This window comes from Phocoena phocoena, chromosome X (genome assembly GCF_963924675.1).
Source record: "Phocoena phocoena chromosome X, mPhoPho1.1, whole genome shotgun sequence".
NCBI lineage: Eukaryota > Metazoa > Chordata > Mammalia > Artiodactyla > Phocoenidae > Phocoena > Phocoena phocoena.
Genome location: NC_089240.1, coordinates 21,162,193 through 21,180,768, shown reverse-complemented (window position 1 = coordinate 21,180,768; position 18,576 = coordinate 21,162,193). Strand labels below are relative to the sequence as shown.

Sequence of the window (18,576 nt, the reverse complement as noted above, 5' to 3'; positions counted from 1 at the left end):
AAGGGAAGAGAAGCTTAATTAGTTTCAATTTGCAGTAATTAGCGCGCTGGACCTTTGGGGAGAGGGGCAGGCGTGGGGGGGTGGTGCGGTATGCTGCGGCGTGACGAGCGCGGCTCTCGGAGCCGGTGCCGCCGCCCCGCCAGGCCGCGGGACAGTCGATCGCGGCGGGGGTCGCGGGCGTGTCTCCGGGCCGGACCCGCCGGGCTCCGCGCGCTCTCCCCGGCCGCGCCCCAGAGAAGGGGGGGGCGGGTCCTCTCGCGGCCCAGGGCGCAGGCGTGCGCGGCCGAGGGGCAGGTGCGGGGGCGGGCAGAGGTCAGCGGTGACTCGGGGGTGGGCGACGCGCTCTGCAGCTGCCGCGCTCCGGCTCGGGCGTCCTCGGTTCACCCGCCGGGCCGGAAAGCCGCAGCTCCCCGTCCCCCGGACACCTTGGGGAGCATGCTCGCGGGGTTCAGGGCTGAGGGGGCTCCCCGGACCTTGGCCGTCGACCTTGGCGGTGAGCCACCCGGCCCCGGCCCTGGGCTTGCGAGGGTGGCGCTCGCAAGCGGGGGCCCGGCCCGGGGCACCGGGAGTAGGCGCCAACTACCTCCGCTCAACCCTTCCGCCGCACGCTCCTCTCTCGGGGTTTGCAGGCCCGGCGGGAACTTTCTAGGACATCCCCCGAGGTCTGAGTGTCTCAAGCCTTCAGACTCCACAGGGTCTCCTGGGGTGAAGGCCGCTTTCCTGGGGTGGGCAGGGCTACTCGGGAGTTTTGACAGCGAATCACCCCAGGTTGAGGAGGTGGTCTCTGGGAGCAGGATTTATGATTTTTCCCACTTTGCCTCTCTTTGTGAACACGTATGTGTATGCTTCTGTGTAAGATTTTCTCTGTATAGCTTTGTTTCCAGCATTTGTCCTAGGGTTCTATCTGTTCTTTTTTCCTGTTAATGAAGTCTTTTTTAAGTCATTTTTTCTCATTTGACCCTTCCATGGAGCAGAAGCAAATTGCGTGAAATTACCTCCAAGGATTACATTTATTACTGGCCAATGAGAACCCCTTGCCTTGTTTTACAAACTCTTAATCCTATGTCATTCTGATGCCGCAAACAAGCCCGGTCCTGGGCCTCCTATTCTTTCAACTTTCCCCAGCTGGAGGGACCTCATTCTGCACTTAATATTCCCCATAAATATCACACGCCAAAGACCCCCTGACTTCCAGCAAGTCCACATTAAACATGTGACATGTCACGCATGACAAACTCTGAGTATCTTTTCAAAGCAGCATTAGAAGCAAAGAAACCAATTTTCTTCTCCTTCCAAACCTCCCCAAGTGCTGAATGATGGGGATTGGAAAGAGCCACTGGAGCGTACTTAGGGGGATTTTATGAGATTTTCCAGAATGATTTAATCTTATTGTGAGCATTATTAATGAATGGCAACCCAATTTGGCCCCAATATCTGGGAACGCGGTCACAATGCTGGGAGCGGCTGACCCCACCCCCCCAACCCTAAGCAAACCTCTTCCACCCTAGAGGAGGCCGTGCAGAGCCCAGGGGAGTCCGGGAGAGCCCCTGTGATGGGGGTACTGCTGTTCCCTATCACACCCAGGCCGAAATGCCCCACCACCCGCCTTCCCAGGGCCACCCCTACAGCATTTTGGGTGAGGGGTGAGGGAGCCCGGTCTGGCCTCTGTGGGAAGGATGAGGGGAAAGGCTAAGTTAATTTGCTACATTTTCAGACAGGCTAGCCAGATCCGGAAGGAGCCCCAAAAGGCAAGGCAAGAAGGGAGCAGTTGGCAAAGTATTTTCAGAAGGTGCCCCTAAGTGTTCTTCCATCACCAGCTACCCATGGGCTGGACTGTGGACAGTTAGGGAGGACAGCTTAGGTTTGTGTGAGAAAGACAGAAAGTGGATGAATTAAGGAGAGTGACCGCCAAGAGGAAGGTTTTGGGACTTGAAACTCAGTCTTCAGCTAAAGTCACCACTATTGGTCCCGGCCAGCTTCCCACTTTTTTTTCTCCTACTACCCCCGCCCCCCATTGGGGCAAACACTTATTATTATTGGTTTTGATCTGTAATGCCAAGAGACAAGGCACTTGTACTTCTCTTTTTCATATCATCTTGAGTGCAAAGATCTTACTAGAATGGAAAAGGGGCTGATGTTAGAGGAAAGGAAATTATATGTAAGTTACTTCAACTTGCTTTCAGAGGAAAAAAATGTGTACGTGAGCATGCACGTATGTGTATACACAGAAGTGTGTCTGAATGAAGGGAGTCTTAAACGGGCCCTAAAATGGTATTTTGGAACACCGAGTTCCACGGAGCAATTGCTTATGTATTTAAGTGACAGTGGCAGCCTGGCTGGGGGGCGGGGAGAAGAAAAGCTGTCACCTGACCGGGGCGGGGGGGGGGGGGGGGGAGGGCGGCGAGGAGGGGGGAGAAGTATTTTTCAAAGGCAAAAGTTGTGTTGTCCCTAGACGTGATTAACAGTCCAGTTTGAAGTATACATTTTTTCCTTTAAAGAAAAGGGAGTGATTACCAGTTGTACATTAAGAAATGTCATTCAGTAATTTTTATTCATTCTCTGGAAATCTTCGTAAAAGTCTGAATCATACTTCTACAAGCAGCAATTTTGTTAATCCAGGGGGTTATTACTCTGGGCCCTTATTAGGTTCTACACCACTGCCAAGCAATCCTATAACCCTCTCAAAAGAAGTTTACCTCCCTGTTATAAAACCAGTAGTGGTATTTATACTGTGCAATAATTAGTGTATTACTTGAATCCACTAACACGTTCATTTTATCTCTGCACAAAACCTCTAGTCTGCTTATAGAAAGCTTGTGCCTCCTTTGGTGCTGGTAAAGTGGTGAAAGAGTGAATTGAAGGCTGGTTGCACTTTCTCCTTTTGCCTCGCCTTAATTCCCATCTCTTTTTGCTCTCATCCAATTAGCACAGTGTATTAAGCGGTTTATCATCTCATAGTCAGCTATTGAGAGAAACAAGGCGAGCACTTTGCAATAGAACCTGCGCTCCTTTGACACCCTCAGGTACTTACATATTCCACTGTGCTATGAATAATAGAGGAAGAATGGAGCGCTAATTCCCTCATCAAAGAATGCCTTGTCTGCTGCTTTGCTCAACACCACCATTCTGATCAAAAGAAAAGCAATAAAGCTTAGCATAACAAAACGAAACCTACTTATTAGCTTAGTGGTTAAATTAATGCAGAGCCGCTGCTATTCAAAACCAAGGTTTGAAAACAGCCTCCAACAACCTGATAATGCTGCCTTCGGGATGAAGGAATTTTAATCTGAAATTTGAGGCTGGCTCAGATGAGTTAATCTATTAAACTGCTATAAGGAAGCTCCACAGCAAACCGTTCAATTAAGAAATATTTAGGTGAGCAGTGAGAGAGAGAGAGAGAGAGAGAGAGAGAGGAGAAAGGAAAGGCGAGGCGGGTTAAACTTTGGGATGAGAGATGGGGGAACTGAATTGAGGGTCTGGGGTTTAGTGTGTTTTTCACAAAACCCTGACACAAGATAGGGAAATCTGCTTTTGGAGTTTCTTTATCTTTGCATTACTTGCCAAACTAATTTAAATGCTATGTTCGAAAAGGCGTGTTGAGGTGTGTCTGTATGTGTGTTGTTGGTAAGAGGAGGTATGGGCTGGAGAAGGGAGTGGCTGTGAGGGGCACCGAATTCATCCCCTTTCACCAGCCTGTCCCAAACTCCAGTCTGTCAACTTTGATTAGCCCCACGTCTTGGGCAACAGTCTTGAGACGAACCCCGTCTGTTTCCTAGACAAATTAAAACCTTAACTGAGCAAGCTCTTGGACGATTTTCAACTTCTGGCCTCCCCTGTTCCCCTTTACATGAAGGAGAGTTGAGAGCACGTTGTGACCCTTGCTAGATAGATGTGCTCCCTGTTGTAGGCACACCCTAAATTCAACAGGAAACATGCCCCTTTCAGATGGGTTCCTTTAGGGCACTAAAGGAAATTTAGTGCCCTAAATTTAGCCTAGAGTAATTTAGTCTGGCCCACAGCATTTAGAATTTTATTTTTAAAAATCAGTCGCCAAGGTTTAGAAATCAAGACACTTCGTGGCATATCTGGATTCCTGGCTTCGCTTGAAAACCAGATCGTATGGCCACCCTGGGCTCTGTCCCTCCCAGAATTGCTGAGTAGCTGCTGCCCCCTTTGGACGGGACATGGCCACTTGGGTTTACCAGGCCCTGCCACTCTCTAGTGTTGAACCCAGCCTGTTGCACTTTTCTCACCTGAGCTTAACACTCACGCCAGGGAGCCTGCGGAGACATATGGGGAGGCTCCCCCCTGACAAAGAAGTGGGCAGCACCTCTGTACCCATGCGCTGACAACCGACGCAAATCAGGGAGTAGAAACCTTTCTCAGGGAAAAGTGACCATGCCATGTTCCAATCTTCCCACAGAGAGATCCACTGGAATTCACAGAGTCGCAGTTTCAACTTTCTATAAAATCCTGGAATCCTCAGATGCCTCCTGGAATCCTTAGGTGCCTCTCAGAAAAGCCTCTTAACTAACCTGGAGTTACTGATCTGAATTAAAAAACATCAACCACTGTGTTAACTCTTTTCGGGAACTGTACTAAGAAATGTCTGACTTTCTACGGACTTTCGACAGAAATGGTTGCTGCCCTCACCGTGATTACAATCTAGATGCAGGGACAAGAAGCAGACCAGTGAGAACCTGTTTCTGTCTCCTGGAGTTTCTTTTTTTTTTTAGTGATTTGTTTTTGTTTTTTTTGTTTTTGCGGTACGCGGGCCTGTCACTGTTGTGGCCTCTCCCGTTGCGGAGTACAGGCTCCGCGGCCACTGCTCACGGGCCCAGCCGCTCCGCGGCATGTGGGATCTTCCTGGACCGGGGCACGAACCCGTGTCCCCTGCATCGGCAGGCGGACTCTCAACCACTGCGCCACCAGGGAAGCCCTCCTGGAGTTTCTTGATGAGCAAGTTGAAGATAACCCTCTATTTGTATTTACCATAATCACCCCGGGTCCCAGAAATCAAGGAAAATGCGCCTTCTCTTCGGAAAGCAAAGTGGGAGTGCGGGCTCGGGAAGCATACATTAGAGAACCGTCTCTATAACCCTCTACGGTAACAGCAAGGAAAAACCACCTAATCCTTAGCTTCCCAGAGCAGCCTGGGTGCTGCAACTTCTGATAGGTTGCAGAGCCTGAGGTGCCAAGGCATTAATTAATTAACCGACACGGCCATTAACCCAGCGTTTCTACTTAGAACCCGCGTATAGGAGACAGAGGAGAAATGGGGAGAGGGTGAGGGAAAGAAAAGAGAAGGCGAAGCAAGATACAGGGCAGCGTCACCTCCACTGCTCAACAAGTAAGCCTTTACTAGGGTCCAAGCCGGGTGACCTTTCTCCCAGGAGCCATCAGCCTTGCTTTCCAAAAGGAGACAGCACTGGGCTCTTGGCTTAGCTCTCTTTGGCTGTCCAAGTCAGCAAAGCACATGAGAAGCCATACTTCATCTCTTAAAGGACACAAAGTGCATGGAAATGCCACTCAGAACACTGGAACATACATCACACCGAGGATCTCTGAGTGGAGACCTGAGCGGGCTGAGGTTTGGGAATGGGATGGTCTCCAGTCATCCCTTACTCCTGGCTGCCCTCTCCAGTCCAGTCTTTGCACCTGATAAGGAGTCACTGCAACTGATTTCCCTTTAGAAAGCTTTATTCTGAAGTGAGAGAAAAAGCACAGCATATGTTTCTTTTATGAAAATCCATAGGTAGATATTTTTTAAGAATATAGCATAGTTGTACAAGGGGAAATATGTTTTGTTAGTATAATCTTACCAAGAACGTAAGAAAGGAAAGACTGATACGTTGAAATACGTTTGGCTTCTGGCAAAAAGGCACCGTTCTGAAGAAATGAGAAAAACAGCGCCAGGGCCGATTAACCATCTCTCCCCCCAGTTTCTCTGAATATAACACAATGATCCTCACCCCAACCTATACACATTTTTAATGAAATGCTATAGGATATGAAATTATTTAACATGTGCTTTCCTTTTGTATAAACCTTTACCTAGATTTTCTACTTGAGGAAATAAAAGAGGAAGGTGAGTGTGAAACGGCTGCCCAGTGTGCATGTACGCGTGCATGTTGGGCTTTGGAGAAATTCAATACACAAGTAAGCTCTGTTTAATCTATTTAGTTAGTGCAAGGCTTCTAAATCTCCCCCCTCGGCGACCTGTATGATAGAAAGACTGAAAAGGATAGCCACTCCTGGAGCCAGCAGCCCGGGAAGCACTTGGGTTCAGACTGGATTTAACTGGCCCGTGAAAAGGCAAAGTGTCAGCCCTCCGACCAAGCTCCACGAACCCCCCTCTTTCTGGGGGCGCCTCTGCTGAAGGTCCTGGGGCAAAGCTTGGGGCGACTTGCATCCCAGCCACTCTCAATTTCTCTTCCCTCACCGACCCCTCCCCTAGAAATCCAGTCCCCAATGCGAATGTGAAGCAGCCATCTCCAGGTGGTGTTTCAACAGCACGAGGTATACTGTCAGAGGAAGGCGGTTTTGCTGTTCTCTGGTGCTTGGTAGATTAAATATTTTTGCGGTTCCTTCCCCCTTAATAATCCCCCTCCCAAGCAACATCCACACAAACATGATATGTAGTCCCAAAGGAAAAGCGATGCAGGAGAAGCAGCCAGGGCCATGGTGCAGGTGCCGAGGATGCGGGTCTTCCTTCCACCGCCCCCGAGCGTCCACTTCCGGGAACCCCTCAGGACCGCACAGCACAATCGGCAAAGAGTTTGCTGAGATTCACTTCGGAGTAGCCACTTTGGGACAAGAACTGCTCTGCTGTGTTCTTGAGTTTTCTATAGTCCTGAAGAACTTTGGGAGTAAAAAACTGCTTCTTCAACTTATCTAAAAAGAAATAAAAGTAAAAGGATTACAAGTCTCAGAGGCAGCTTCGTTTAAAGAGCATTCAGTATTGCTCAAGTACCAGAAGCAGGGGCTGTGCATTCTGTTCTCACCTCCAGGTCAGATGTCCTCACAGTCCTGTGGCTGGTCTACCCCTGGGGCCAGTCCCATGCCGGGGGGGTGGGGTGGGGAAAGGACCCCAAGATTCCTCTGTAGAAGCCTTTCTTCTTTCCCCCTGCCCGCCACTTCTCAGTACCTAGCTGACTCAGCGCACTGGGGACAGAGCCACCCTCGACTGACGACTGACGGGAACAGCAGGTGCACGGCCGTGTGCGGCAAGCAAGGTGAACTCCACTCCCAGACACCGGATTCGCGGCACTGTCAAGCACATGCACACAACGGCATGCAAAGTTCGGATGTGGCAGGAACTAGTCTGTCTCAAAAGGCAGGCGGAGCCTCCCAACTCAAACTCCCCAGATCAGCTGGACCTAGTTAGTTTCTTCTAGTCCCTTCCATCTGCGTCCCTCTGCTACACAAAATCTCCTCTGCTCAGAGGCAAGGGGTGGGCTGTCTGGAGAGTACCTGCCCATTGGCAAGATTGCTTTTTTCTTCTTTGTCCACACTGTGTGCCCGTGAACTTGAGGGGTGCAGCCGTCCTTCCTCTGCTCCTTCCACCCCATTCATCCCTGGCCTTAGAAAAGGGTACTCTCAGCCGGAGAGAGAGGGTCCTTCCTTTCCCTCCCCAGGGTGTGAGACCTCTACATTTGGTTCTTTGGAAGGAGCACTGGGCAGAGATACCCAGGTCTGGTCTTTTGGGGACGGGGGTGAGCCCTGGGGTTGCCAACCCTGCCCAGAGTGGTTAAGATGATACAGCTTTTGTTCAAAGCTGCTCAGGAACCCTGTGAGGTGTTTGGAGAGGCCCTTCTAAAAAGAATTCCCCATCTGATGGCTGAGGAAACTGGGCGGTTAAGTCACTTGCCCCAGGGCACATAGCTGGAGATCTAGGATGCAGAAACAGCAAACCCAGGTAGCCAAAACCCTGAGCCCACGCTCGGCAAGGCTCACTGTGCCCCGTGCCCCTCACTGTCCCTGCACCCCGTGTCACTGCTCCCAGATAGAGACGGGCAGGCTCCCAGATGCTGGCCTGGGCCAAGGAGGCTGGGGGGAGCGAGGCTGTCCGGCGCCCCGGGATAGGAAAGCATCGGGAAGGAAACACGGAAGGGAGTGCACATCAGTCACCAAAAGAAAAAACCCCACGGAAACAACAGAGCAACAGAGAAGTCTACAAAGCACCTGGAAAATGAAAACTTGGTCTCCAGGTTTTTGTTCCTTAGCTACACATTCGTGTTTGTTCTCCACAACCTTTTCTAAATTACATCAATTGCCTTTCAAAAAACAACAACAAAAAGTTTTGTAGAGAGGATTTAAATGCCCAAAGGGGGTGGAAAGAGGCGAGAAGAGAGAGAGGGGGTGCATCGTTAAGCGAGGAGAGAGACACTTTGAGTTCTAATTATCGGAGTCTGGGAATACACAACAATGGCCCGAGCAGTGGCGGCCCGAGGCCAGCGCCCCATGCATGTGAATGACACAAATGCATGTGTGACGGGGAGAGACATTTACAGAGCTGTGGTGAGACAGAGCAGGGGAGGAAGAGAGAGGGCACAGCTCCTGATGTGTTTACCTCCTCTGCTGATGGGATATTGACTTTTCCCACCAGGTTGGTTAGAAAGGGGACTATTTACGCTGCTACACAGCGGAGTTAGAATGACAACCAGCGTCACTTGGTGCTCTTCCTCGTGAAAGACAACTGTGACCGCCAGCATATCCCATAGCCGGTCAATACAGCCCAGGCACCATTCCACGCCGGTTAGAGATGCAGGAAAAAGCTCCTACTTGCTTCCCCAATGAGAATTGACTCAATAATGTTTGGAAGGTCTTCTAGGAAACAGAACTGCACGAGCTGTCACAGGCCACATCGAGGGTGGGAGCTGAGGTGGGGAAAGGGCTCACCCCTTCTTCGTGGTTTTTCTCTCCCTGCTTCGGGCACCTGGGCCACCCACGTTAGGCTTCTGTCACTCTGTTTCCCTTAATGCTACACCCACCCACCACTTTAGAACTCAAGGGAAAATCCCAGGGTTAAATGGTGGAAACCAGTTAATGTAGCCGGTAGAACCTGATTCCTTCACCCTGTTCCAGTTTTGGGAGTCAGGAAAGAGGCCATCTCACGAGCACCTGACCCGAAGCAACAACTGTTAAAAGATTTCAAGAGGACATCAGGCAAGAGGCGGAGAAGACGTGCAGCCATCCCGTCCCACCCACAGAGATGCCACTGGCCATGGCTGTTGCTGTCTCAACAACCAACAAAAAAACCCAAACTTCAAGACAGGGAAGGAACACACGAGCACACCAGCAAAATATACTCTAGTGGACTGAAGTAACACTGGAAGGCACTCATCTTAATACACCAGCAAAGCGAATCTACTTTTCCTGGGAACAACATTTGAGGAACACGTATCTACAGCTTTTTTACCCTGGTCCTTTCTACATGATGATTCCTTAGGGTTATACACTCATCACCAAAAATATCCTGTCCCCAAGCCCTATGAAAACAATGAAAACCGAGTCAGACCAGACGATTAACTATTCACACAATATTTTATCAGACAAGAAAATGAACTGCTAATTTAAAAGTTGGTTTCTACTAATTAGAGTCTAAAACCTCAAAATCATGCAACCTACAGTATTTTCTACATGGGATGAACTAGACCGTCATCTGCATGTTGAACTTGTCTTAAATATTTTATTTAAAAGCCAACTGATCAAATAAGATGTCAGAACTATTTTTTTTAAAAAGTGGAGTATTCTCTCATCTAAGGAAACCATCTCTATTTCAGATATTTTATTTCCGTGTCAGTACACTGGAAATCTCTTTTCAGCTTTACTCTTTGTAAAACCCTTTTTGGACTTAACGAAACACCCTGAACTAGAAGCACGAGGCAGAGACATTTTAACATCGCCTGCTGGTTATTTTCTTTCAATTAAGGCAGGCTTAGGCACACAGGCAGCAGCCGTCTCTGTTCTGAATGTCTGTTTCATTTATTTCCGTGCAAAGGTATCAAACAACAGTCAGTTATAATTGATTCTGTCAGGTGTTATACAGTCAGTCATAATTGTCTCTGTGTAGAGGTGTGTCAATTTACTATATCTGAATTAAATATTCTGTCAATTATGAAATCAGGTAATAATTTCAGTCAGTTTTTTAATTGCATGGCTTCCCACCATACCGTTCTCTGATTTCCCACCTTTTCTAATCCGTAGCCTCCCTCCCTCAATGCAACGTGAGCTTTGCTATAAGGTGTGGAACGCAGGAAGCTTTGGGAATTTTGAAAGAAAACCTCTTTACTATTTAAAACCATCCGACCCATAGAGAGCTGTTGGAGCCTCTAGCCTGGCTGTCTTTCTCCTGAATATCAAACAATAACCGAGTCTGGACAATGCACGGGATCTGAAAGATATCAAGTGATATCCCTGTTTCAAAGACAAACACATTTAGGGCCCCAAATCAAATGACAAGTATTAAACATTTCTCCATCAAAATAAGAAAGAAAAAACATCATCTCCCATTGAATTCTTACTTAGAAAAAAATTTACAAGGCACAGTGCCAGGCACACACAGCATACGATGCATTCATCAACTAACCAATGCCTAGAGGACCACTGTCGCCTGTTAAATCACGTCTTAGATGTTAAAATATTTCTAAGGGCTGAAGAGTCTTTCTGTTAGTCCACTATCCAGCTCCAGTCCTACTGATAAATAATTATCTTCCATTTTTTTTCTCTTCTTTTCTGTTGATACCACAATACAGCCTTCCAACAGAATAAAATATCCATGGTTTAGCTCAAGTGCTCTACTGGGCTGATCTGACAAGTATTTAGAAGTGTGATTATAATTCTCTCCGTCACTGGTCTGGTTCACGTTCAATAAACAGAGGCTTTCTGCGGCCTGGTGGTGGCGAACAGCGCCCTTCCCTCTCCAAGAGAAGGGAGGCGCTGCCGGGTGCCACCACCATGAAGGGCTGGTGCTTGGAAGTTTGGAAAGAGCAGAGGGCCATGGAAGAGGGGAGCAGACAGGGTGAGCCGGCATAAAGAATGCCACATCTAGAGTGAAAAATAGAAGGGGAGAGTCGTGCCCCTTACCATGTTTCAGTGGAGAAAGAGTCACCTTGAAAGAGATCAAAAATTTCCTTTCAACTGGATGAAGTGACTCTATCAGGGTTGGGTTTTGGGTGTTTGTATTTGTCATGTCGGAAGAAAATTGCCCATGCAAGCCCTCTTGCTGAGGTTATAAAAAGTACTGTCAACCACACTGGACAGAATTTTTCTTTTTGGGGGGGTACAGAGAGGGAAAAAAAACACATTGTGTAGGATCATTAAGCACTGTTGTATAAATAAAGTTAGAAGATCAAACGAAAGAGGGGACTCGGGTTAAATGCTGGAAGACAAGCTTAAATAAAGTTCTAAGAAAAAAGCAAGGCACGCTGTAATTCCAAGAACCTATTACTTCAGACAATTTACTTCAAAAAATAAAATCAGAATGGTAAATGATTACCCAAAAGCAATCATGTCATCATCACTGAGAGATGGAATAAAATAATTTTTTGTGAAGTGGCTGAATGAGAGCAACTTAAAAGCCACGGAGCCTGTCAGAAGCACATTATTTCTTTTTACACCCCGTTTCCCAATTCATCTCAGTGCTGCTGACTAACCTCGGCTCCCAGCAGGTGGAGCATTTAAAATAAATAGCATTTCCTACAAAACGCGCTCCAACTGCCCCATGACAGACGCTTCCAATTCCCGGCCAGCCACTGGATCAGCTTCAGCGGTATCTAACAAGGTGTAAATACAATAACAAGCATGTAATTAAGTGAGCATGATGAAGTTAATGGAGATAATTCATTCCATTTTGGGCTTATGAATATTCTATTAGATGTTATCAGGCAGCTGGAATAGCTGTTAATTTAATCATCATTCAGACCAGCAAAATGTTCTTTGTGCGAGCATAATTGCAGAGAATGAATAATTGATTTGACAATTGTACCAGTGGATTTCAAACAGTTCTGTGCGCTCTCAGAGCAGGAAGGGAGGAGAGCTGGAATACTCAAAGCACTGAAGAGGTGGCAGAGAAGCCAGCCTGTAAATTGAACATTATCAGGACACAGATAAAGGACAATTTTTATTTTATCAATGCAACACAATTACATTACAGTGCGCTAGTAATCATTCTGCCCACACTTTCAAAAGGGAAATAAATTACTCTTCATGGGAAAGGACAAAAAGAAATATCAAATCCATTTAGAATCCATTGATATTGGATATTTAATTTTTCTGCATTGTATTTTATTATAGGAAATATCAAAGTGTGTTTGAAATTACTGGCACATTTAACTCTGTTACCTGCAATCAGGTACACAGATTGTATTTTACATGTATCTCTGTATTACAGCATGTTCTATGAATTACAATGACTTTATTGCCTTTTTTAAAAACTACCCTAATGTTTAAAAAGAGCCATCATTATGGTATAAAAGAGTATTGTACACGGTTAGCTATCAGAACTATAGGAACTCTTCTGGATATATTGAGCAACATTTTATTCTTCAAATGGTTCTATACTGCATTCGGGCAGAAAAAGTAGCAATAAAATGTTGACCTTCAACAAGCGGTTTCCAATATGAAACTAAGTTTTATTAAGGATAAACTCTACCAAAGGCCTAGAGTTCTGAGTTACTGCCCCAGGAGAAAACACGTCAGTTTCTCCCCAAACCCTCCCAGTTATGGCTGCTAATGCAAACACCCTTCATGGCCCTGTATTCTATGAGCTTGTTATTTCATCAAAGCCAATGGGATAGATGGCAGCTACAGTGGATTTGATGTGCTATTAAAAAAATTGTTTTAAATAAATTTATTTTATTTATTTGTGTTTTATTTTTGGCTGCGTTGGGTCTTCGTTGCTACACACGGGCTTTCTCTAGCTGCAGTGAGAGGGGGCTACTCTTCATTGCGGTGCGTGGGCTTCTCACTCCGGTGGCTTTTCTTGTTGCGGAGCACGGGCTCTAGGCGCGCAGGCTTCAGTACTTGTGGCGCACGGGCTTAGTTGCTCTGCGGCATGTGGGATCTTCCTGGACCAGGGCCCGAACCCGTGACCCCTGCATTGGCAGGCGGATTCTTAACCACTGCGCCACGAGGAAAGTCCAGTGCTATTTTTTAATACACATGAAGTCATGAGAAAATGGAAATATTCCAAATATCTTAATATCTAATCAATGTTCCATGACAGTCAAGAGCAAAGATGATTAGCTGCAGGTCAGCAGTACTTGGGGTGGGGGTGGGAGGGCAGTTGGGTTGGGAGGTGGGAAAGTAGAACCAACTGCGAAGTTTGTTTTTCAATACATCCATCCAGCGTTCACCACCCAACTCCATTCTCATAGGTCCTTGTGGGGAAAGGGAGGGTGAGAGATGTGTTTTGAGTTTTAAAGATTCCCATATTCTGCTGTTTACACCCATCCCCCCCGCCCCCACTGAGGACCAGAAGTACACAATTTTCAGGTATGTCTGATTTCAATGACCTCACAGCCTTAGAGTGTTGAAATAACATTTTCCACCAGTACCACTCTTCCTGAAGACTCCAGGCTTTCAAAGGCTTGCGTCAGCAACAGTATCCAAGAAGTGTACAGAGTATCTTTATTGTTCACATACCATTTCTTATCTTTTTCTTTATTTTTGGCTGCACTGGGTCTTTGTTGCTGCCCGGGCTTTCTCTAGTTGCCGTGAGCAGGGGCTACTCTTCGTTGCGGTGCACGGGTTTCTCATTGCGGTGGCTTCCCTTGTTGCAGAACACGGGCTCTAGGCGCGCGGGCTTCAGTAGTTGTGGCACGCGGGCTCAGTAGTTGTGGCGCACGGTCTTAGTTGCTCTGCGACATGTGGGATCTTCCTGGACCAGGGCTCGAACCCGTGTCCCCTACACTGGCAGGCGGATTCTTACCCACTGCGCCACCAGGGAAGTCCCACCATTTCTAACCTTGATGTTTAATTATCTTAACCTCTACTTACATGGTTTCTAAACCTGGGTGCTATCTGGTTACATGTACTACTCACAGGACCTGGAAATTATTTACCCTGGGAAGTTAGCAGGGTGTGGGTGTGGGCCGGCACACTCTATTTTGGGAGGGAAGGGCAGACGAGGGAGGAAAAGAAAATGGATATGTACTAAATGCAGTAAGTATAGATTGGGAGTTGGCATTGGCTTTGGAATCGGAAATTCTGGACTCATTTCTGGGCTCTTATCTGTGGACATCAAGCCCCTGCTTATTTTTATTCACTTTAAGGAATGACTAGGTTGAAGGGTTAGTGTGCCCAGGCAGTTTCTGGGATCAAGTTATGCTCAACAAATGTTAGTCACTGAAATGATGGTGACAGATAGGTGGGAAAAGCTACAGTCCAGTTTAAGTGATCATTTTCCGCAGGTGGAAGAAGAAAAATGCCCTTAGGGTGTAGCAAATAGGCACAAGGGGCACCCAAGGGAACGGCTTCCACACTCCCTGTCTGGGCCCAAGGCTGTGTCACCAGCTAAGCTCTTGTCCTCTTAGGGATAAAGGCAAAAGAACATCGATAGGCCTTGCCTTGGTTGCTCCTTAATCCTCTGGGTATCTTCCCTTCTCACCAGCCTCCTGTTCTCATGGCCCATGCTACTGTGTCAGGGACAGTTCTAATCCATGTAAACTGGATAGAACTATGACTGGGCCATAGTTGGACATGGAGCTAACAGTTATGCGATGATCAGGGCCCAGGGCCACTTCCACTTTCTAGACAGAGGACAGAAAAGGCTGTGCCTGCCTAGATCCTGGCACTAAGGCAAGCCTCCTTCAACACCCTTTCCCTTCTGCACACCGAGGATGGATGCAGCTACAATTATTCCAAGGGCTCTCGGCCTTTCCTGGGTTCCATGTTTGTTCATGGGTTGTGAACATTCCCTCCCAACTTGTGTATCATGCATCTATAGATGTCATACCCCAAGATGGTGAGAATTACATTCCTTATGGAGGAAAAGTGAACATTTTTGATTAATCCAAATCAAACAGGTACTCTGGCAACATAATAATATAATAAATGACTATATATTCCTCTCAGGTTGTTGGACTGAGGCTTCAATATCTCATCATGCGAGCTTATCCACAGGGAAGCTCACAACATGGCAGCTGGTTTCCCTCGGAGTGCGTGCTCAAGAGAGAAGTCAGATTCTTTTGTAACTTAATCTCAGAAGTGATATCCCATCCCTTTTGTCACTTGGTCCAGCCCACACGCAAAGGAAGAGGGCTACTGCACAAGAGTGATATGGGGATCATTGGGGTGCCATCTTAGAAACGACCTATCAGAGAGGGCCACTGCCCTGGACAAATGGTGGGAATACAGGAAAACATGAATAAATATATTATTTGCCAACTTGCTGGGGTAACTGACTCAGTGTGGCGTGCCTAGGGAATGGGTGGAAATCTAAGACCTTAAGAAATCTGAGGAAAAGCAGAAAGAGAAAGTCAAAGGCAGACTATTAAATGACATCAAACTCGTTATCCAAGGAAAATATAAGAAGGTAAATCCTGTATTAGGTAGTTTTTTTGGCTGCTCTGGATTTTATGTTTATGTAAAATGGATGTGGTTTTGAATTTCTGACTCAACAGATACAATCTAAACATTAAAGCAATCCAGCCACTCAAAGAACCAACCACGAAGTCTGAAATACCAATGTTTTCAGGGCATCAGGATTAGCAACCTCTACCTTCTTAAATTCTATGAACTGATATACTGTACTTTCTCTGGGATAAGTTCTTCCATTAAGCTAATATGATTCTGCCTCTTGGAAACCTAAAGACCGTGGTGTACTCCATTCCAGGATATGACAGTGACACTCTTTAAGTAGGATTCTCTACCAGTTTCAACAGAATTGACCACATAGGGGATTTCCCTGATGGTCCAGTGGCTAAGACTCCACGCTCCCAATGCAGGGGGCCTGGGTTCGATCCCTGGGGTCAGGGAACTAGATCCCACATGCTGCAACTAAGACCTGACACAGCCAAATAAATAAATAAATACTAAAAAAAAAAAAAGAACTGACCACATATCTTGAAACCTTAACTGGTTGGTCATCAAGATGGCCGTTGTCCCTCTCTATCAACTCTTCTCCCCCATCAAAGACTCTAGGGTTGCCCTGGGGAGGTAACTAGTGGCAGTGCTCCAGCCTACTTAGCAATTTTAATACGGGCATCCTTTCTCTACCGTAACTTACATCAAGGCTCTGAGGAAATTGTGTGTCTTAAGGAAGGAGCATTTTCTTAGAGAAAAGCTAAAGGCTCTTGTGAGACTAGGTGGCCTAAGTGAAGCTACTGACAAACACAAGCTGAATGGAATGTAAATTCTCCCTATAGAATTTGCGAAGTGTGACCTAAAAATTACAGAAGGCTTTCTCTTGAAAGACAGAGTCCCTTTAGGCTTCTTCCTCACAAGGGTGGCCGAGCACTGACCACACTGGCTGACTCCCAAATGGGGTTCTTTACTAGAAGCAGTCAAAAAACATTTGGTATTTTATGTTTTATACCTTTCATTATTATAGGGCAAGGGTTAGCCAACTATGGCCTGAAGGCCAAACCCAGGCTGCCACTTGTTTCTATCAATAAAGTTTTAGTGGAACACAGCCATGCCCGTTTGTTTCTGAACTGTCCACGGCCACAATGGTGATGCTACGCAGCTACGGTGAAAACAACGCCGTAAGTTAAACAGAGGAGACACGGTACCCGTGAGGAAACTGGACCAGGAAGCTTTTTGCAAGGCTCGTGCTCTTTCCTCTAAACTCAGTGTGGAGGGACACAAAGAGTAACTCACACTCTCCTGCCCCCCAGCCCGCGTGATTGAGATTTAGAAACGCACAAGTTCTCCTCAGCACTCTTACGGAAGATTTCCCATCTATGGCCCAGGCAACTGAAAGTCTTTGGAATTTTAGCCCATGTCGATGCAGGATGCTAGAACGAACATGCTCATCTTCCCCCCGGGGTACAGTGCTGATGCCAGGGCATGCAAGGCCAAATGGTTCACTTTACAGATCTAAAATCTGCTCTAATAAAAATATGAATTCTTATTTCAGTGTGTTCTTTGGTTCTTCTTGGATGAAGGTCAAATGATTAGAGAAAAAAAGACGGAATGAGCACATCAGGGAAGTTCTACTGCACATTCCAGATGCTTCTCAAATAAAGCCACAAACAAGTTCTATTGCACATTCTCAGGTTCTTTTTTGTGGTAAAACTTAAGAAAGTCCTTCTAGATGCTCCTTAAAAAAAAGGCTTCTATCAAGGCATTCTTTTGAGAGAATCTGTTAGTAGTTAGAGACACTCACCACCTTCATGTCAACAAACAATACACACACTGCTCTGCATTTTTACTATCACAATCCTCAATGTATACTTTTTAATGCTTAGTCCAAAGCTAATTACAAAATGGGTCTGACTGATTTGCAAATTGTTGCTATCCATTTAAAGCTATGTCACATTTAAGACTCAATGATTAAAAGGGAGAGCGGTGTGTCTCTTACACGGTACAGTTTGTGATTAAGCCACTGAATTCTCTGAACCCTCTGACCTTGTTAAGCAGCCTCTAGGCCCTCATTTCCCTCACTTCGCAGATGGAAGCGGGGAGATCCAGGGAGGCAGGTAGTGGAGGATGTGACGGAATGACAGAATACCTAAAGCACAATTCCACAGAAAAGGTAAATGGTGCTGAGGGAGATGTAACTGCTAGCACGGATGCATCCCACTATGCAGGGCAGCCTCCTTCCCACGTTAAGACAGGACCACTCACGCCGGAGAGCATGCAATGTCTTCATTTAGATGGCACTAGCGGATGGGCTGCTTACGAATACTGACCGCATCATTATCAGGGCCTTTTCTTGAATGCTTTAGCTAACATTAAACGTTAAACTAGAAACTGGGGAAAATATGAATCTGAAACATGCTCGACTACAAGCCCAGAAAACCATGATACCAGGTAAAGAACTCTGGACTAACACAAAGCTGAGAACTCGGAGACTCTTGACAGGTGGAGCATTCGTCTATGTTCATCTCTACAACCAAATGACGACATCCCCCACTGGCAAATTACCCGTGTTTGGGCCTCTCCACTTGTTCATTCAACAAATGTTTATTGAGTACCCACAGGGTGTCAAGCACAATTTGGGATGGGGTAGGGATGAAGGAAGGAATCGAAGACTAAATCAGTATGACTGCTATACTTCAGGAGCACAGTTTGACATTCTAGCTGGATTTTAAAAAATATGAATAAATAAATACACTACAATTCTATGAACCCACAGGAGAAGCGTGGATTATTAACTCATTCAAGAAATATTTATTGAGTGCCTACTATGTGCCAGATAACTGTTCTAAGCCCTGGGGATACAGGAATGAACAAGACGGACAAAAATGCCTGCCTTTGGGCTTCCCTGGTGGCGCAGTGGTTGAGAGTCCGCCTGCCGATGCAGGGGACACGGGTTCGTGCCCCGGTCCAGGAAGATCCCACATGCCGCGGAGCGGCTGGGCCCGTGAGCCGTGGCCGCTGAGCCTGCGCGTCCGGAGCCTGTGCTCC

The 18,576-nt window shown here is 46.8% G+C and overlaps 1 protein-coding gene across 3 annotated transcripts in view; it reads right to left on the bottom strand.

Annotated features, from left to right (window-relative positions):
• Positions 1–6,237: 6,237 nt before the first annotated feature.
• The window catches only part of POLA1 (DNA polymerase alpha 1, catalytic subunit), a 306,641-nt gene continuing 294,302 nt past the window's right edge, over positions 6,238–18,576 (bottom strand). For 2 of the 3 annotated variants that reach the window (XM_065900491.1, XM_065900493.1), the window contains exon 37: positions 6,238–6,894. In XM_065900491.1, the coding sequence (XP_065756563.1) occupies positions 6,749–6,894 (146 nt within the window). In that variant the 3' untranslated portion in view covers positions 6,238–6,748. The remainder of the gene's footprint in view (positions 6,895–18,576) is intronic. The other variant, XM_065900494.1, reaches the window with a different exon arrangement.